Source organism: Cervus canadensis, chromosome 11 (assembly GCF_019320065.1).
Source record: "Cervus canadensis isolate Bull #8, Minnesota chromosome 11, ASM1932006v1, whole genome shotgun sequence".
Taxonomy (NCBI): Eukaryota; Metazoa; Chordata; class Mammalia; order Artiodactyla; family Cervidae; genus Cervus; species Cervus canadensis.
The window spans coordinates 53,111,845-53,130,945 of NC_057396.1; the positions used below are offsets into that span (position 1 = coordinate 53,111,845).

A 19,101-nucleotide genomic window follows, 5' to 3' on the forward strand; every position below is an offset into this window, starting at 1 on the left:
AAATGAGAGGGTACATCTCTTCTTTCTCTAGGATTCCAGTTCTTTACATATTTAGCAGCCAGTGATCTCCTAACGATGCAAGGATGCAGAAAACAAAAAAGTTTACTTACAAAGACTGCAAAGCGCTCAGTCCTCGAATGGCTTCACTGGGTACTGTTTTCAACTGGTTGTTCTGGAGGGTTCTGGAAGGAAAACTTGGGTTAGTGAATAAGAAGCAATTGTGACCATTTTTTCTTAGAAGAATTTAAAACCATTTCTTTAAAAAAAAAAAAAATCTTTCCAGGAGTCAAGGTGGAACGCATCTAAGATAAGAAAATTGCCAAAGAGTAAGAAGCATTTGTTGTTAAAGCCAGAAATATAATAGACTGCTGTCTCAAGCCATCTCCTAACACAGACCTGCTGGATCATCTGGGATTGTTTTGTCACTCTTTCTTGGAAATTAAGACACCCTAATTAATATTCATCACTGAGTGTTAACTGGGACATATAACAGGTTAACTGGGAGGTAAGGACTTTCCTGGTGGCTCAGTGGTAAAGAATCCACTTGCAATGCAGGAGAAGTGGGTTTGGGTCAGGGAGATCCCCTGGAGAAGGAAATGGCAACCCACTCTAGTATTTTGCTTGGGAAATCATGGACAGCGGAGCCTGGTGCTACAGTTCACAGGGTTGCAAAAGAGTTGGACAGGACTTAGTGACTAAACAACAACAGAGCAAGCAAACCCACTAGAATCCCTACTGCCTGGAATAAAGCGTTATTCCAGAAAAAAGCATCTGGAAGAAAGCAGAGTCCAGAAACATGGACATTAGAAAACAACAATCCTGCAAAGAGGACAGCAGATTCTGAACTCTTATGAACAGTGGCCATGTCCTCAGTGAATACAGGGCTGAAGCAGAACTAAAGCTTTGATTATCTAATTATCGCCAACCTGGAGAATGGAGGTATAGATCGGTAATGAAAATGAAGTCTTTACTATTTTTGCCTAATGCCCTTCCTGGTCACATTAATAAAATGACTACCTGATTAGAATCACCACCACGGAATGGAATGGAAAAAGGCCCATCTAACTCACTGAACCAGAGAGGTTGAGTGACTTACAGATGCTTATCCAGAGAGGTAGCAGCAAAATGGGGCTGGTAGTCGGTTCACCCGCTCTCCAATCTGCCAATCTCCAAGCTCCTGCCCACTGCCAGGAGTGTATTTCCTGATCCCTCACAGGCTATGTAAATCATAGGCACCTCAATTTCCTTTAGTTCTAAAACGATTTTTACCATTTGGAGCTCTTGTAAGCCTTTTTGCCTTTAGGGTCATCAAATTCAAAATTCTTATAGCTATTAATATAACAAAAGTAGAAACAATGGCGGGGGGTGGAGAGAAGTTGAAACAAAGCTTGCCAGTGAAGTTTAAATATGATTTTGATTCAATGCTTTAGCTACACATAAAGCCTAACATTCAACTGTAATGCACCGGAGGTCAGAATACCTATTATTTAGACGTTAACTTCTGTTATCTAGACCCAAGTTTGCCTAAATCACCCTCTAGCCTCCCACACTACCCATTGGCCTCTCCTTAAATCTTTTAATCCTGAACCTAAAGAAACTGTGCTTAACCTAGCTCCAAGCATGTTGACTACGCAGAAAGAAAATACACAGCCAGCTGTGAAACTCTAAAATTGCATTACTTACAGAACTTTGAGTTCTTTCAACCCCGACAAGGCCTTTGGGTGGATAAAAGAAAGGTCGTTGCCAGCCAATCGTCTAGAAAAAAAAAAGTAGCAAGAGAAAAATAGTAACTCAGATTCTTAAAATTCACAACTCACAATAACCTAATCTGCTACTGAAGCTGTACATTAAACATCTTTCAAACCTAACTGACATTAAACATGGACTTAAACCTTTGCTAAAGCGATCCCAAGGTTCTTCCAACGAGATAAATGCCTCTAGAATTTTTTTTTTAACTCCAATACAATAATTTAAACAGGCACATTTTTATTCTGGTGAGGTCAAGCAAGCCAAAACATATTAGACCAAATTAAGTTTGCTATTCGTCGTCACTCTCTGCAGCTTGCAGTGTTTTCCAAGTGCCTCACAAACACAGACCCCTGGTATGCAGCAGACAGGAGCTTTATACCATCAGAGCAAGGAGGAATGAATGCCTTCGGGAGGCATCCTGTTACCTCTCCATAACCAAGGGCAGCATATTCCATGCAAAAGAGAAGCAAAAACTGAAAGTCACTCTAAGCTTTCCAAACAAAAGCATATTTTAAAAAACTAATAAATTTTTTCCTAAGGAAATTTCAAAGTGACAAATTTAACTGCGAGTTAAGAGTGAAGTAAGAGAAGGATAAGAGTTCCTTGAGTCCTTTGGTAAGAAAGGCGCACACAATTCAGACTGAGCCCCACAATTCAGACTGAGCCTCACTTTTTCTGCCATGTTCCCAGATACTCAGACATGGGAGGAAAAGTTGGACAGAAAACTTCAGGGAGAAGCAGAAAGCAGGACAGCAACTCACATGAGTAACTTATAAACAGGTGAATTGGAAGCAGATTTAAGTACAGCTGACCCTTGAAAACCAGCAGGTCTGAACTGCATGGGTCCCCATCCATGCATTTCTTTTCCAATAGTACATACTACTGTCCCTCATAGCCCATGGTTGGTAGAATCCTTGGATGTGGAGGAACCTTGGATAAGGGGTGGGGGTGACTATAAGTTATCAGTAGATTTACTCATGCCATTCAAGGGTCAGCTGTACTGACTTAAAAATGATAGTTGTAAAAAAATAAATTAAAAAAAAAAGATAGTTGTGTGCCCAGATGATTAAACATAGGACTTTTCCAATTTCCTGGTTCCATCAGGGGGACTCTCCCAAGCAATGAGATTTTATATGTATGATTTTTTTTTTTTTAAATGCTCTCCCCTTCACATCTTGGGATCACAGTCATCAAATCATATTATTTTCTCCTTGACGGGGTCTATTTCTATTGTCTTTTCTCTTCTTTCTGTAAACACAGTGCCCCCCCTAACCCTGAGCCTTAGTCAGCAATTCATTCACTGATTAACAAACAAGTGCTATTCAGCCCCAGGGAGATGACATCCTCTTCTTAGACTTCAGGTTCTCCCCACATCAATTTGCTCTCAGACACCCCGATTCTAGGACATAAAGATGGCTCTTTTACCCTTCGTAACCTTGAAGTCACACAGATGTGAAACTATTTTTTAGATGCAATATTCTCTCTTGAAATTTTCGTCCCAGTTAAAATACAAATAGCCCTGGAAAGGATAACACTTGATCGTTTCTTAGTACTAACACAGTAATTGGGATGGAAGATGTGCGTGTGTTGGGGGGAGTGGGAAAGTGAAAGAGGACTCAGAAACCCAAAAAGTGAGTGTGTAGAATTATTTCTTCAATGGCAAGGACAACCATGCCAAGTTCCCAGGCAGTGCTACAGTTTGAACACAAAGTTCATGCTCCTCAACTAAATCCTCCCTAGGAAGCTGTCTCATCCTGCATAGTTTCTCACAAGGCACCCTAGCACCTAAGCTCTAAACTGCATGCCCTTCAAGGGCAACCCTCAATCCAGGCTCACAATAGTTTACTGCAGACCATCAGCCTCATGGCCTTTCAACTCTCAGGTGAAAAGGACTGGAGAAGATGCTGTTAAGATTTTTCAATGCTTATATTTAAAACTATTCCTGGAGACTTCCCTGGTGGTCCAGTAGTTGAGAATCTGCCTTCCAATGCAGGGGACACAGGTTCGATCCCTGGTTGGGAAACTAAGATCCCACATGCCACAGCTAAGACCCAATGCAGCCAAATAAATAAATGTTTAAAAAATAAAACCACCCCTCCCCAGCAAACGGTCTGAGTTCTGAACTAGCCAGCTTCACCACTGTATCTTTAAATGCTTTACCTCATGACCTAAAATGCTTCACCTCATGACCTAACCTTCACCCCTTAAATTCCTGACTCCAGTGTGAGTGGTGCCGAGTTGCTCAGTTGTGTCCAACTCTTTGCGACTCCGTGGACTGTAGCCCTTCAGGCTCTTCTGTCCATGGAATTCTCCAGGCAAGAATATTGGAGTGGTAGCCCTTCCCTTCTCCAGGGGATCTTCCTGACCCCGAGACCAAATCCTGCGTCTCGTGTCTCTTGCATTGACAGGTGGGTTCTTTACCACTAGCACCACCTGTGTAACTTCCCTCAAAAACTTCAGTTCTTACCATAAACAAGCCTTGTGTGGTCATTAAACAGGCTGTCTTCTACTCATTGTTTCTAGCGCGTTAGTCTTATAGGCCAAATACAAAAGCTTCCAAGAACAGGTCTTGCATTTCACAATTCTGTCGCCACCCACAAGTGTGTCAACCCAATAGTCAGAAACTGCATTCTCAGCATGTCCTCCCTGAAAACAGACAGTATCCCAGAGTCTACCTGAGTGCAGGCTTAGGACAAGCCCTCTGGGGGCGGGTGGGGGGGCAGGCTTTCTATACCCCAGACTCACGCATTACATTCAACTGATAATCCTCAGGGCTGTAAGGCAGTGTTCAAAAGGTCACACTTTATAAGATCGAATTGGACCATATGGACTAGAAGGGAGAACAGATTCCATGTCCCCAGGGTGGCAAGTAACCATTATCTGAAAGATCAGCTTTAAAAAGCTGAATCCACCAAAAAACACACTCTGTAAACAGACCAAGGCTGTCATAGAATTTTATCTCTAATATTGGTTTTGAATGTTCCCCTATCTATTGGCTTTCCTTGAGGAGTTCGGTCTATTGTATTGAAAAGAGGGTTTTTACAAAGTGTGATTACCTTTACTTGTCCACAGAAAAGAGTGCTGAACCACAACAGCCAAAATATGTGCTTCCCTTCCCCAACGATCTGCCTCTTTATAAACCCTGGGAAAACTAAAGGAGCCTAACCTCTAAAAGCAGGCTCCTCACACTACTCTGATTGCTTGGTTCCTTACAAGAGTAAACAGATCAAGTAGAGCCTTCGGGAATGCATCTACCCATGTTTACCAAGCAGCTGGGTTAATGAATAATAAACACAGCAGCTTAATAAAGCCTCTGCAGCTTCAGCAACTGTTCCCTCCCAAGTCTCTTTACATTTTGCTTATTTTACAAAGCCAGTACTTCTTTTTTGCCCCTAGTATTTCTTATAGTAGACCCTATGGATGCCTCATGTCCAAAAACTCACACCCAGGAGAGACCAAAGTGAATAAAGAACAGGGTTAGGGACAAAGTCCCAAACTCTGGAAGGAAAAGCCTACTATGTCCTGTGCCCACAGTAGTTAGGTGGTTTACATTCTTGTCTTTCAATCTTCTCCGGACAGGGCCCTACTTCTCTGGGTCCCTGAGAGGTTAGGTGACTCGGCAGAAGTCACACAGCGGGTAAGCAGAGGGCCCAGCATTCCAGTTCTCTCTCGCCTGGCTGGCTCCGAGGCTTATCTGCGTGCTTCGGCAATTCGATGCCTCTGGTGTGTCACCAAGAAGTTGGGAAATAATTCCCAGAGGTGAAACACAGTGGACCTGGGCGAGTTAATAGTCTTGGTTGAGGAGCAACAACTCTCAGCAGAGCAGAGCTCACAGCAGGGACGGCGGCATCAGGAGCTCAGAACTGCAATAATGGAGGAATTTCCAACAGATCAACGGGGCATCCTCCCCACAGTCAGAGATGAGCAGTGGCAAAGTTGGGTAAGATGGGATCCCTGGGTGGCTAAGAGTGGCAGGCAGCAAGCCCTAAACTCACTCCGACTCTGTTTAGGATACAAAGCACTCTCCACTGTAGTTTTCCTCAGTCAGCAAAGAATCCGCCTGCGATGCAGGAGATACAGAAGACATGGATTCAACCCCTGGGTCAGGAAGAGTCCCTGGAGGAGGAAATGGCAACTCATTCCAGTAATCTTGCCTGGAAAATCTCATGGACGGAGGAGCCTAGCAGGCTACAGTCCAAAGGCTTGCAAAGAGGCACCGCTGAGCGAATAAGCACACCGCACGCTGAGGACAGAGAGAAGGCTGATCTTGAGGACATATCTGTCACCCATGACCCTCTACAAGCAAAGGCCGGCTCCTTCCCTTTCTTGATCCGCACTGGTCTGTGCTACACCCAACAGTTTTCTCTGCATCTCACTTCATGAGGACCTACTGGCTGGCTCCATAAAATTTTTAATTAGGAAAATGATGATATTTGTATCCTTTACTATTATTGTGATGATTATGAGGCACTAAAGAAAAAAGAAAAAACAACTTCATTACCACGAGAACAGAGGAATAAAATGAAAAGTGGTACCATATTCTGCTGCTAATGGTAGGCAGTCCCAGACATCACCACCCCTCCTCCCCCTGTCTGCACCCCCTTCCCCCCACTGCAGCTCATCAGTCTCCAAAACCCAGAGGACCCCATGGAAGGTCTCAATCCATCCATTCTTACTTTTCCTGCTTTGCCACCTAAGTCTAGACCCTCATTTTCTTCCTCCTGGATTACTGCCATGAACCTCCATGAGATTGTTGCCTCAAATCACTTCATTGTAATACTGGGAGATCTAAATCTTAAAAAGCACAACTGAGCATTTCCCCAAATGCTTCCCCCGCCCCCTACAACTGAATCAGCTAGACCTTCAGCATGATCCTCTCCTCCTTTCTCACCTTATTCCTGAATGTTCCTTGTAGCCTACGTTTTAGCAACACCCTGCTTTCCCACCTCAGATCTGCTCACGGCACTGCCTCCATCTGAAATATCCCCACTCCAGTCTCTGCCAGCTGAAATCCTTATTCATCATCACTGCAAGCTGGATGTTACCATCAGTGTGGAACTACTACCATATCCCCTTCCCTGGATTCCACAGATTATCTTAGATGAAGCTCTCTCATTGGGTGCATTTTATTTTGCCTCTGGCTATTATTTAGTTGGTGCATCTCCTTCAACTGGATTTAGGGACCTTATGGACAGGACTAGGTCATATTCATTTTGGATCCTCTTGTGTGGGACCGTCGATGAAATAGACACTTGGTATTTGCTGTAATGCCTCAACTAAGCCCCAATCTAAGACCAGATTCAAGAAAAGGGAACACTGCTACTTTAGGTATGGGGAAAAGCTGACTCATGATCTTCACTTTTCTGCATGTTTTATTCTCTTGTTTAGTTGCTACCCCCCCCCCCCCTCCATTCTAACAGGACAGAACTACTTGGCTTGATCTGAAAGTGTTACGGTAACAATGTTCTTTCTGAACATGTTCTGGTGGTATATTTTCTTAAGGAAGAGGGGTGGACCTTGAACATGAGAACACCGGCCCCCTGATCAATAGTGTTATCTCAACACAGGCTGGGGTTGTGCACACGATCACACAGAATTAAAACGAGTCTAGCAGGACTTCCAATGGGGACACAGTCTACCTCAAGGCAACTCCTATTTATTCTGCTTGTTACAACAGTCCCAGCAGCAGAGAGGGAGAGGAGAGGGATAGAGAGAGGGTGGAGGAGAGGGAAACAGCCCCCATTAGCCTTCCGCACTCCCATCAGACTTGGAACTGTTCCAGGAAACAGGATACAAGTGGCTCAGTGTATAATGTCTTTCTGAGTCTGTTTTGGGTGCATTTATTATTCATAAGGACCAAGGATTCACATTAGGGGCTCCTTCCAGGGGAGGCTAGAGTTGGCAATTATATTCTTGATTCTTAATGCACATGTTACATGATATTTTCTATCTGCCAACCCTCCCAGAAGTAGGAAAGCAGGACTGACCCTGGTTAAATGGACACTGATCCACGGTCATCCATGCCAGGGGGTTCATACCTTCATGAGATGTGCTGAATTAGACTGGGATTTCTTCACTTGGGAAGCGGTTTAAAAGAAACACGAGAGGCGGGTGTGAACGAGAGGGTACGCCAATTGGTGTTATGTCTCTGAGAAGTGCCTGGATTTAGGTTTCTTCTTGTCTGGGACAGAAATGTCATTGTAGCCTTTTGGCTGGAATTCCAGCCGAGAAACAGTCGGGTAAGGACTGCGCTATCCACACTCACTAGACACATGGACCGAGCTGGGGGAGGGCAGAGAAGGGGTCAGAAGCTTCCAGCAGCTGTTGTGAGGAGCCATGGGGAGGAGCGCGCAGAGGGAGGCAGACCAACTGCAGCAGGAAGGCCCAGGCCCGAGCACGCTCCGCACGCAGACAATAGCCAGCCTGGCTCGTGGCAATCTCTCTGACACCTGGAGGACAGGTCCCGGCCGGAGGGTACAGAGCCACAGCCTCCCAGCCACTCCTGTACCTCCTGCTCCTCCGCAGAGGTGGCCAGCAGATGGTCTGACCTTGTGGCAAGTCCTGAGAGAAAACAACTGTGAGCACCACCCTTCCCTCCAGGGGGGTTCCCACTGATCTAACCCTCCCTCCCCCCGCGGCCAGGGCTCCTTGCCTCCCTCACCATTTCTTTCCACGGCTATGGGTCCCCACCTGACAGAGCTGCATTCAAAGCCACATACACGATCTCTCGCAGATGGGACCCAAACACCTCCAGGCTGCCCCTCCCGCGATGCCATTAAATTCTCTCAAGTGGGTGGATCTGCACGGCGTCACGCTCCGTGCCAAGTACAACAGACGCAACCACCAGCCCATGACTCTGCCCTCGGAGATGGCGTTTCCAGTTCAACACTGAACTGGGCAAGGAAGGCCACGGGAGAGCATCCAACAGGAGGTGAGCAACCGTCTCCTATTAAATATAATTGGACATCAGCAAAACCCAAAATGTATGCAACAGTTTTGAAAGAAAAAAAAAAAAAACTTATAATGCATACCTCTAATAAGTCCTTAATCATCTATTTATTTGTTTCTTAAGGCCCTTCTATGGGCTCAGAACTCTGCTGGCTCCTGTGAAAAATTAAGAACTCAAGTGGGGTGGGGGGGGGGCGGTGGAGACTTCCTTATAGTTAAAAAAAAAAGACAAAACACTGGCAATCTAGTGATTACGACTCCAGTGGTGGGAACTCAGGCTCAATCCCTGGCTGGGGAACTAAGATCTCATGCTGAGCAGGGTGGCCAAATATTAAAAAAAAGAAGAAAGAAACAGACTGTTCCCTGTTAGGGATATTTGGTATCAGTACATCTTAACAAAAACTAACATTTGTGTAACAGTTTACATTGTCATTACCCTACTATGCCATAGTGGGCCTGCTCTTATTTTTTTTTTAAACAGATGAGAAAAGTGAGCCTCTGTTTCCTCTGTGCTTTGTCTAAATTCCTACAGCATAGCTAAAGAATGTAAATCTTAGAAATAGTATAAGGTAATCAAAATAAAATAATGGAAACTCTAGAAACAGAACCATGTTGTTTTGTGTTATTTTCTACAAATGACTTTCAAAGGCCCAAAGTATATGGCTCTTTTCCTAGCGAATACAGAAGGCCAGCAATTGACTAGCATCCTTGATAGGTCTCCTTGGACATGCTTCCTACCAAGGTTAAATAAATGTTATTTGATACAGTTGAGCAGAGAGTCCTGAACCCACTAATAAAGTTTTACCCTATTTCTTCTCATACCAGGGAAGAATTTTATACTTTCATACAACTCTCATGGAAATATATATAAAAATTAAGTATGTTTTATAAACATGCCTGTACTAAGAACTCTCATTATGAAAATTCCCAAGGTTTTTAATGTAGTCTTCCTTCACAAAGAAGGGGAAAACTATTTCATACATATATATATATATGTGATATTACACATTTGTGTTTAAATGCACAAAAAGAAAAGCAGCAATGCTTAATCAAAAATAAGCTTGTCCTTGCTAAAACTCAGGCTACAGCCCATTTAGAACTCCACCATATACTAAAAGAGCTTTATTCAATTCAAAGAAACTTAAGTTCTCCCGGCACCCACGACCCTTTTGTATCTGCCACTTCCTTGTGTAGTCAGTAACCCATAGATGGCTTTATTTTATAGGCAAATCAATAAAAACCCTGGCAATAGTTACAATTTCCTGAGCAAAGTTTATCCTGACAACCCAGTCATTTATCTTCTGGCACTAAACAGAGAATATCCACCCAGATGAGGAAACATGTTATAGCGTAAGAAAAAAATGGATCGCTAACATAACCAACAAATGCTGACCTTCTACTATAAGCCAAGTACCATGGTAGGGCGAAGTAAGGACTGAATTTTCCCAAGACATTTCTCATTTCTTTTAAATAAGGATAATGCATTAAACATAAACCTTCAATGGAAAGAAGTTTTTATATAGGCTGATAAGGTTTATTACTCAGTAAACTCAAAATAAGAAGAGATCCTTTGTCTTAACCCCTCCCTCAATTTCAAATTCTAAAATGTGGTCACTGTCACCAAAGGTCACATGCAGCAGAACAGTGACAATAGGTGCCGTGCTTAAAGGAGAGTCTGTGGAATTGGACAGACAGGTGTGGACTGACACCTAGAAAGCGAAATAACAAGGCATTCAATCCAGCGCTAAGTGGGGAGGAGCAGAGAAGGTACAAGAGGAATCTGGATAAGCAAGACCAAGGAAGGCCTTTTAATAGCAGAAGGGGCTCCAAATAGACTAGATAAAATGAGTAAGATGTGACTAGGAGAGAGAGGAACCATGGCACGTACTGTTGGTTGCCTACCAAATACCCAGCCATGCCTTCCTGGCAGAGCTTAGGTTTGTTCAAATGTGACTCATCTCCGTGAGTAAATTTCTGATTGGTCTTAACCAATCATGCTGAGAAAAGAAATTACATACATATACTAAGAGAAGAGAAGTATAAACAACAAAATGTTAACCATAGGTATTTCCTGTGGTAAGATACAGGTCATTATTTTTCCTCCCTTCTCCTTATCTTTCTGTGTGTCCAGATTTTAAAAATTGACTATCCATTAATTTTAGGATTATTTCCTTACAAAGCCAAGTACTTCAATGATATAAGTATTTTTAGCATATCTAATATAACCTTCTTTGATGTATACATAAAAGCCAACAGGGGCAAATAATGAACAAATTCTGAATTAAAATTCTACTACAGAATAAATCATGGCTTGGCTAAGAGTGGACAATACATGAAAGAAATGACTGTGCCTATTTCCTTACTGGAAAATTCAATCATGATCGTAGAATATTAAAGACATTTTCACTTACTTGTAGACAGTACTACTTCTAGTCAAAGAACAAATAATTAGCTTTGATTAAAATAGGTAAATGCGCCAGCAAATTGTGGTTTCATTAGCCTCTCTACACTTTCTGAATTCCATGTCAAACACTGTAACAATGAACCGTTGATTCTCCTGCTTGATTTCCCCTAGTTGCTTATGAAATACTAATTTAAACCCCAATTCTGAGTATATCACAAGTCCTATTGCCTCTACTTCTAAGCTGGTAAGCACTGTAAGACAAAGTTTCAGAGCTTGTTGGTTCCACTGTAAGTTCTCTGGGAGGCTTCTTCTCCACTCCAGGTGGTCCCAGCGAGGATAAGTCGAGGACCCAGGATGGACCATACCAACCCAAAGAGGAGAGTGACTGGTTCAAGGACAGGCATGTGGGACTGGTCTGGCCAACTAAAGTCCTCCGGGGATTTTGCTGCTAAAAGCAAAAAGGAAGATTTTACATGTTCATCTCAGATCTCAAGATGCAAAAAGACTTATGTGGGGCTGTTGAAGGTTATTTTACCCACTATATGGACACAGGCTATTTACCACAGGAAAGAACAAAATAAAAAACACAAACATAGAGACAACTGAAGCTGAGAAATAGAAAGCATGAGAAAACTCTCACAACTGTGAAACCCCGAGATCCAGGACCATCTGAAGCCAACTCCATCTCTAGACTTCCTAGATTCCCCTGAAACAATAAACTATGATACCTCAGCTGGGGTTCCGTCTCTTACACCCTGTAGACTCCTGTCAGGTAACAGACATATGTCAAACAGCATCTTCTCTCTAAAAACTAGGAACTACCTACTAGCCATCCCCAAACGCCTGCTTTAAGATGAACTTCTTTACCCTAAAGGCACTCTCACAAACCTCAGTAGAGAGGACTCTTAAAAAAAGAAAAAAATTAAATGCAAGGCCTTTTGTCATGATCTGGCTGTGGGCACCTTTCTCCAGCATGTCAATGTTGATCCTTCATTTCTTGTGAAAAACCTCCCCTCCCACAGCTCCCAGAGCTCGGTTCTGCCCTAGTTATCCTGCTCCTCTGGCTCTTGGTCTTCTTCCCACACCCTGATTCAAGTGTTGCCCAATGAGTTGTCTTTGGCCCCCTTCCCTTTCCTTCTGCCCTCTCTCCTTTGGCAAGCTCTTCTACCTAATGTTTCCAGTAATCCCCTCAAAATAAAAGACTCTAAAATCTATACTGGTGAAACTCCATCCTAGAATCCCCACCCATCCATCTCAAGTCTTGACTCCACATCTGTATTTCCAGATGTCCCTATGCCTCTCTCACCTAAAATCAAGCTGTATATTCAGAATTGCATGTACTATCTTCTCTTCTGGACCAATTTCTCTTACTGCATGGTCTTTAGTTTTATCAAAACACCACCAAACTCTTGATAATCTACAAGTGAAGTGCTGGACTGGACTTCCCTGGTGGTCCAGTGGTTAAGACTCCATGCTCCCAACGCAGGGGGGCCTGGGTTCGATCCCTGGTCGGGGAACTAGATCCCACAAGCCTCAACTAAGAGTTTGATTGCTGCAACTAAAGATCCCACATGCTGCAACCACAAAAATAAATAAATACAATAAAAGTGAAATGTATTGACGACACCCCCTGCCACCCCAGGTGAGATGTCCTCTTGAGTCTATTCACATAACACCTTAGGCCAAGTTCCCTCTTCCGTCTTACTATCTTTCATCTACCTGAGTTCAGAGTCTCACAATTCTCACCTGGACTACCGCCATTATCATCTTCATCTGTTTCCCTGCGCTCACTGAGTCCCAACACATCCTACTCTGTACTATGAGATTACATTGATATGATGGAAGGTCACATCTGACCAAGTCATTTCCTAGCTCAAAATTCCATAGCCACATAACACCTGACCCTCCTCCACGGGTCTGCCAAGAAATGTCCTCGGCCTGGCCTTCGACTCCTTTCAAGGTTTCCTTCCCAGAATTTCCTCTCAGAAATCCTTTCTAAAATCAAACCAAACACAGCACTCCTACGTCCTGTCCCAGTCTATTTCCATATCTTTGCTCATCCTCCTCTTTCCACATCTCCTCATGATTAACTCCTGTCATCCCTGGGGGCTCTCCCTAGAAATGCCAACTCTTTGATGAGGCGTTCCTTAATCTTTTTTTGCTATAAGTTATTTCCCTTCCTTTCTCCTTTGAACTCCCACAACTCTACTACACCATTCATCTCTCTTGAAGGCAAGAACCCCAGTTGACTCCAACAACGCACACAGAGCTTTACCTAACACAAGTCTGATGAATCAATGAATTGTCTAATCAAGCCTTTCCTTGTCCTTTTCACATCTACACTGTCAGATGTGGGACTGAAATCAGACCTGTTACTAACAAGCTATGTGACCTTGGGAAATCAACCTCAGGAAAAACTCAGCTTCCTCATCACCAAAATGGGAATACATATAGCCCACGGAGTTTTATGAGTTCAAACCAAACAATCCTTGCTCTAGGAGGACCTGTCTAGTACACAGAAGGTCCAGTTAGTACCGGGTCCCTCCCATTTCTCTTCTCACCCTTAAACAGAATCTGAGAGGTCCCCACATTACACACGGGGAACGGTGTGACTCAGAGAGCACCCTTGTGCCTCTGTGAGATGACTACGTAGTTTCCAGCAGCAAATGTAGGGATCTTCGCTACCAACTCATCCTACCAAGGCACTATAAAGTGGAACAAGAGAATTCCAAGAAAATATTTTTAACTGTTAAATACCACAGTTAAATTTATCAAAAATCACAGGGGGAAATTATTGCAGTTGAAAAAGCTTATCTGAGCAGCCTTCATCAAGGGAGTCAACGTTAAGTGAGTCAAATGTTAGTTTAGAAGCAAAGGAAACTCCTTGTAAATACTGGAAGAGAACAGAGTCTGCTACTTTCTAGAGCTCTAGACAACCCAGTAAGACTATTTGAGACTCTGCATCTCAGATATGAAAGATGATAGGACGTAGTGGACACGGCATTGAACTAGGTGGGTCTAATTCTGGCTCAGATGCATACTAACTGTAGTACTTGGCACATGTCACTCATCTACTGCTGAGCCTTAATAGTCTCATCTATAAAATGGCATGGATAGAACAGAAAACCCCATAATAGGAAGATCTCTTTGTTAATAAGTTTTCTGTTCAATGACCTTACTAAGGGATATGTTGGGTAGCCAACCATCTTTGACAGTTATCTTGGGACATACTTAGCATTGTAGATGAGAGTAAATAGGTGTACTCTTAAGCTTCCTTCCAATCCTATGAGACGGTATCACAGCTTGGAAATTAAGACGAAATACTTGAATCAGATCGACATGAATTCAGACCCTGGCTCTGCTATTTACTATGTGACCTAGTGAGTTTTTCACCTCTCTAAAGCCTCCTTGTCCACATCTATAAATTAGCATGATGATATATAAGAATCTTGTGAGCATTAAACCAGATTATATGCTCTAAGTTTTTTAGTGTATAATAAACTCTCAATAAATGTTGGCTGCCATTATTATTGCTATTGAAACCTAAAATAACTTCCTTTTGCCAGGCTTGACCAATTTTAATTATATGCAGTAACTCAAATAAAGACCATAAAACATAGTCTTAGAAAATCAAAATGGATTAGCAAGACATAGCAACCAGGTGCAACTTGTGGTTCTAAATGTATCCTGAACCAGAATTCTATATTTTTCCTTTTTGCTAAAGAATACTACTGGATTAGCTATCAAATCTGAATAAGAACTACAAACCAAATAATACATAGGAATCTAGTTTTCTGTTTGACAACTGCACTGCAGTTATTTAAACAAATATCCTTGTGGTTTGGGGATAAACAATGCACTATTTAGAAGTAAAGGAGAATTCAATGATTGCAACTTACTTTCAAATGGTTCTGAAAAAAATGTACACACATTTTATATTGTCTGCATGTACGTGTGTATGTGTGTACACAACTATTGGCTAAAGTATTTATAACTTTTAATTTTAACCCACTCTTTATTTTCCTGTTCAAATTACTTACTAGTTCTCTTCTGTAAAGTAATATCTCTACTAGGAATTAATTGTCCCACAGACCCACCTGCCCCAAAAACACAAGTACTCGGAGACCTAATTTTCACTTTAGCATTGTGAAGAGTTCCAAAGTCAAAGTACATTTTGAAACAGAACTAGCCTAGTCTTACAGTATGCATTAAACAATAACTGTGCAAGTGCCAAAGCTGGCAACAGTTTCCACTGCTGTTGCAACATCTAAGCTCAAAGTAACATTCATGGATTTCTCAGTGGGAGCCTATGGAAAAGCAGTTGGAAATTCCTTCTGCTGTTTCTAATTAAATCAATTTCACAACTCCACATTTCAGCCATTCCCTAAATGGCTACCAATGCCCTGACAGGTCTTAAGGACAGCCAAAATACTACGACACTAACGTGTAGTATGGGGGCTTCCCTGGTGGCTCAGTAGTAAAGAATCCATCTGCTAATGCAGGAGACCCAAGAGACCCAGGTTCGAAAGATCCCCTGGAGTAGGAAATGGCAACCGGCTTTGGTATTCTTGCCTGAAAAACTACATGGACGGGGAGCCTGGTGGGCTACAGTCCATGGGGTCAGAAAGAGTCAGATATGATGGAGTGACAGCACACAGCATCACATCAGACACCAACTCTGGGATGCTGAATTAATATTTTCCAAAAATTCTGCCTTTCCTTTCACATCACTAACAGAAATCTACATGGGGCTATTCTAACTCCCATCTCCAAGCTAAACAACCTCTCCCCCAAATACTTCAAAAAGACAGCAATGTTTAATAGGATTAGTGAAATTTACATTACTCATGTCAATGTAGCACTTCATGGTCACAAAGCACTTTTACATAAATAATTCCCACTTCCCTTTATAATACTACTGTGAAGAGTCCCATTTCAAAGAGTAGGAAATTGAGATATGAAAATCAATAGACTGTCTCAAGACTACACATTTTATGTATTGAATTTAGGGTCAGATCCTATGTTTTTGGATTCCCAGAGAAAGAGGGGGGGGGGGGGAATCAGTGAATGGCATCTAGTCATTCAGGGAAAAAAAATCCTAGTTACTTCCCTATCACTTACCCTCATACCCAATTCAGCTCCTTCAGGATAAAGTCTAAACTCCTTAGCTTAAAAAGTCCCTTGGGGATCTGGCCTCATCTCCTCACATTTCTCTACCTTTCAATACTTCACATTTCTCTATTTCAGTTGCAATAACTATCATCTTGTGTCCTAACGCTTCTGAAATGTCTACCTTGGCGCCGTTGCACATGCTGTAAGGTTCTTTCTGGAGCACCCTTACGACCTATCCTCACCTAGCTAATTCTCATGTGTCCTTCAAGACTCAGCTGAAGCTATCCTGGAAAGCCTTTCCCTAATCCTCCAGTCTCAATAAACAGGTTGCTTCAGGCTTCCGCTGACCCTGCACACACTTGGACCATCTTCACCACGCCACGCCAAGTGTTCACGCCACCTCTTCCTCTGGACCCTTGTTGTCCAAACGAACTTTCTGCAGCGATGGAAACTGTCTACATCTGCACGGACCATCACAAGATTCACTAGCCACAGGTGGTTACTGAGCACTTGAAAGATGGCTGGCTCCGCTAAAAAACTGAGCATTTATTTTAGTTTTAATTATTCTAAGTCTAGATTTAAATAACCATCTGTGGCTAGTGGCTATGGTACTGGACAGCACAGCTCTAGACAAACTGTCAACTCCAAGGGCAAAGACCACACTTAACTTGTCTTGGTGTCCCTGACACCCACCATAGGACCCAGCACAGAGCAGGATTTCGTGTTTGTCAAAAGAACAACTGAATGCGTAAACATCTATAAACACTTCTTAAGTTGGGAACTGATTCCACCCAATACTCCCAGCATTCTGGATTATCATATAAAATTCAGCCAAACTGGTCACATCATGCAAAGCACACCTCATTAAATATTGTGGAAAAAAAAAAAAAAAGCCCTCAGTAAATCACTCATTTCTGTTCCGGGTACTTCAGCTTCACAATCACTCTTAAATGACTTCCAGATGACTTTTGGACAAAGGGTGATGCTGTTTCTGAAATATTACAATACTCCTGGCAGCATCATTTTGGAATGTCAAACTCAGCTACGGTGTTTTGTAAAGAAAAAACACGGGCTTTTTACCCTGATTCTATTAACATGGAAAAGAAATTCCCTCAAATGCCTGTAAGTATTCCCAGCATATGAAAGACTATTCTGAAGGACTCTTTAAAATTAATCATCAGCGCTCCTGACCAAATTCATTTCTGAAGTCCCATACAGTATTTGGAGAAGCTGTACGGACTTCACGGGATGGGCTTCCTCGCTGCCATAAGCAGAATGTGAAGCGAACAAAACCTCGCTAACAAAGGGCTGGCAGTCAAATCCAATTTGGTTCCAATTAAAACTCTCAGTTGACAGAATTTGTGAGCTTGATATATGCTTGGTCATTTGAGATTTTTACGAAATCCAAGATGCGAACTTCACAAAGCAGAGATTAGCCAGGGTGGACTCCATATCCAGGCGCTCACCACCAATCCCTCCAAGGGGACTGGCTGACAGTCACAGGCATTGACGACGTGGTGCACACACATGGTTTCCCAGAACAAGGAGGGCGTCTCCATTTCTCACCCAGCACGTCTCATATCTCTGGGGGTGATCCAACAGCTGAACCCGTGCTCATGAATGGCCTTTCACTGTGTGATTACTTCTGTAAAGGGAGACTAATCCTAAAGGCTGAAACTATATGTGAAATGAAAAGAAATGGGTGGGGCATCCTTGAGCTTGATTGGGAGGGTGGGAATTGGGGGGCTTCAAATACACAGCTCACTGCTTTTTCATTCACTGCAAATGTCTAATTAAAAACGAAGAGCTTTTTCTTACAAAAGAATTAATTTCACTCAAGAAAAAAAACAAACAAACAGGCAAAAATAAAGTAAAACATACATTGAAACCTTGTAACCCATGACAACAACTGGTATACAAGCTGCTGCTCCCCGCCTCCCCCCACCTTAAGCACTTTTAAAATGATGAAATAAATACCAGCCAGCATTTACATAACACTCACTCTGCTTCATGCACTGTCCTAAGTATTTAACATCTATTTTAATTCATTCTGTCTTATCTGCACCTTATAGACAAAGAAACTGAACCGAGGGAGGTTAAATAACTTGACCCAGTTCACAAGCTTGGAAGTGGCAAAGAACCTCTGTCCAACTTTTGCTGTGGGAACATTACGTTCAATTAAGTAGTGTGGGAAGAAAAACTTCTCCTTAACCTCACTAAATCCTTAACTGCTGTTTCAACAGTGTCAGAAACTGGGAGCACAACCTGCTTGTCTTATTTTTGATTCCTAGTCCCCACGTGTAGGGAGGGGCCAACCTAAGATAGGAGAGACAGTCCCTGACTTGGATCTAAAACTCAACAGCTGGCTGTAGGGCACAATCTGTAATATGAATTTAGATTCCTTCAGGGCTACAGCTCTTTGATGTTCTTACCATCAAACTGTCACCTTCTTGCCTCTACATATTACATAATCCATTAGCTTAGCTGTTTTTAAAGCCCTCCATTTAACTCAAGTCAACTATGACTTTATTTTATTTTTCTGAATTCTTAAAAACTATTGATCATTGCCAATTCCTATAAAATCTAAAAGTGCTTATTTTGATGAACTTTAAATAAGTATGGCGAGAAAAACAAAATGGAGGTTACAGGTGGGAAGAACTTCTCCCCCATGTAAGCTGTCAAATTGGAAATACGAGATGACACTGCCAAGTTCAGACACAGGCTTAACAGGAAAGGTGTTCTCAGAGACCTGAAGGAGGCTCCATGTCTTCACCCCACTCCCAAAGACCACCTGCCCATGTCCAAGGAGACAAGTTTTCTGCTGGCTCAAGTTGAGGTCATCTGCTGCATCAAGACCCTGAAATGCTGTAGATTATTCTTTACGGTTC

The 19,101-nt window shown here is 42.6% G+C and overlaps 1 protein-coding gene across 1 annotated transcript in view; it reads right to left on the bottom strand.

The window, feature by feature from the left end:
* The window catches only part of LGR4 (leucine rich repeat containing G protein-coupled receptor 4), a 100,434-nt gene that overhangs the window by 26,385 nt on the left and 54,948 nt on the right, over positions 1-19,101 (bottom strand). Inside the window, exons 3-4 of the mRNA XM_043481155.1 lie at positions 1,684-1,755; positions 111-182 (exon numbers count right to left, since the gene is read on the bottom strand). Coding sequence (XP_043337090.1) covers positions 111-182; positions 1,684-1,755 — 144 coding nt within the window. The remainder of the gene's footprint in view (positions 1-110; positions 183-1,683; positions 1,756-19,101) is intronic.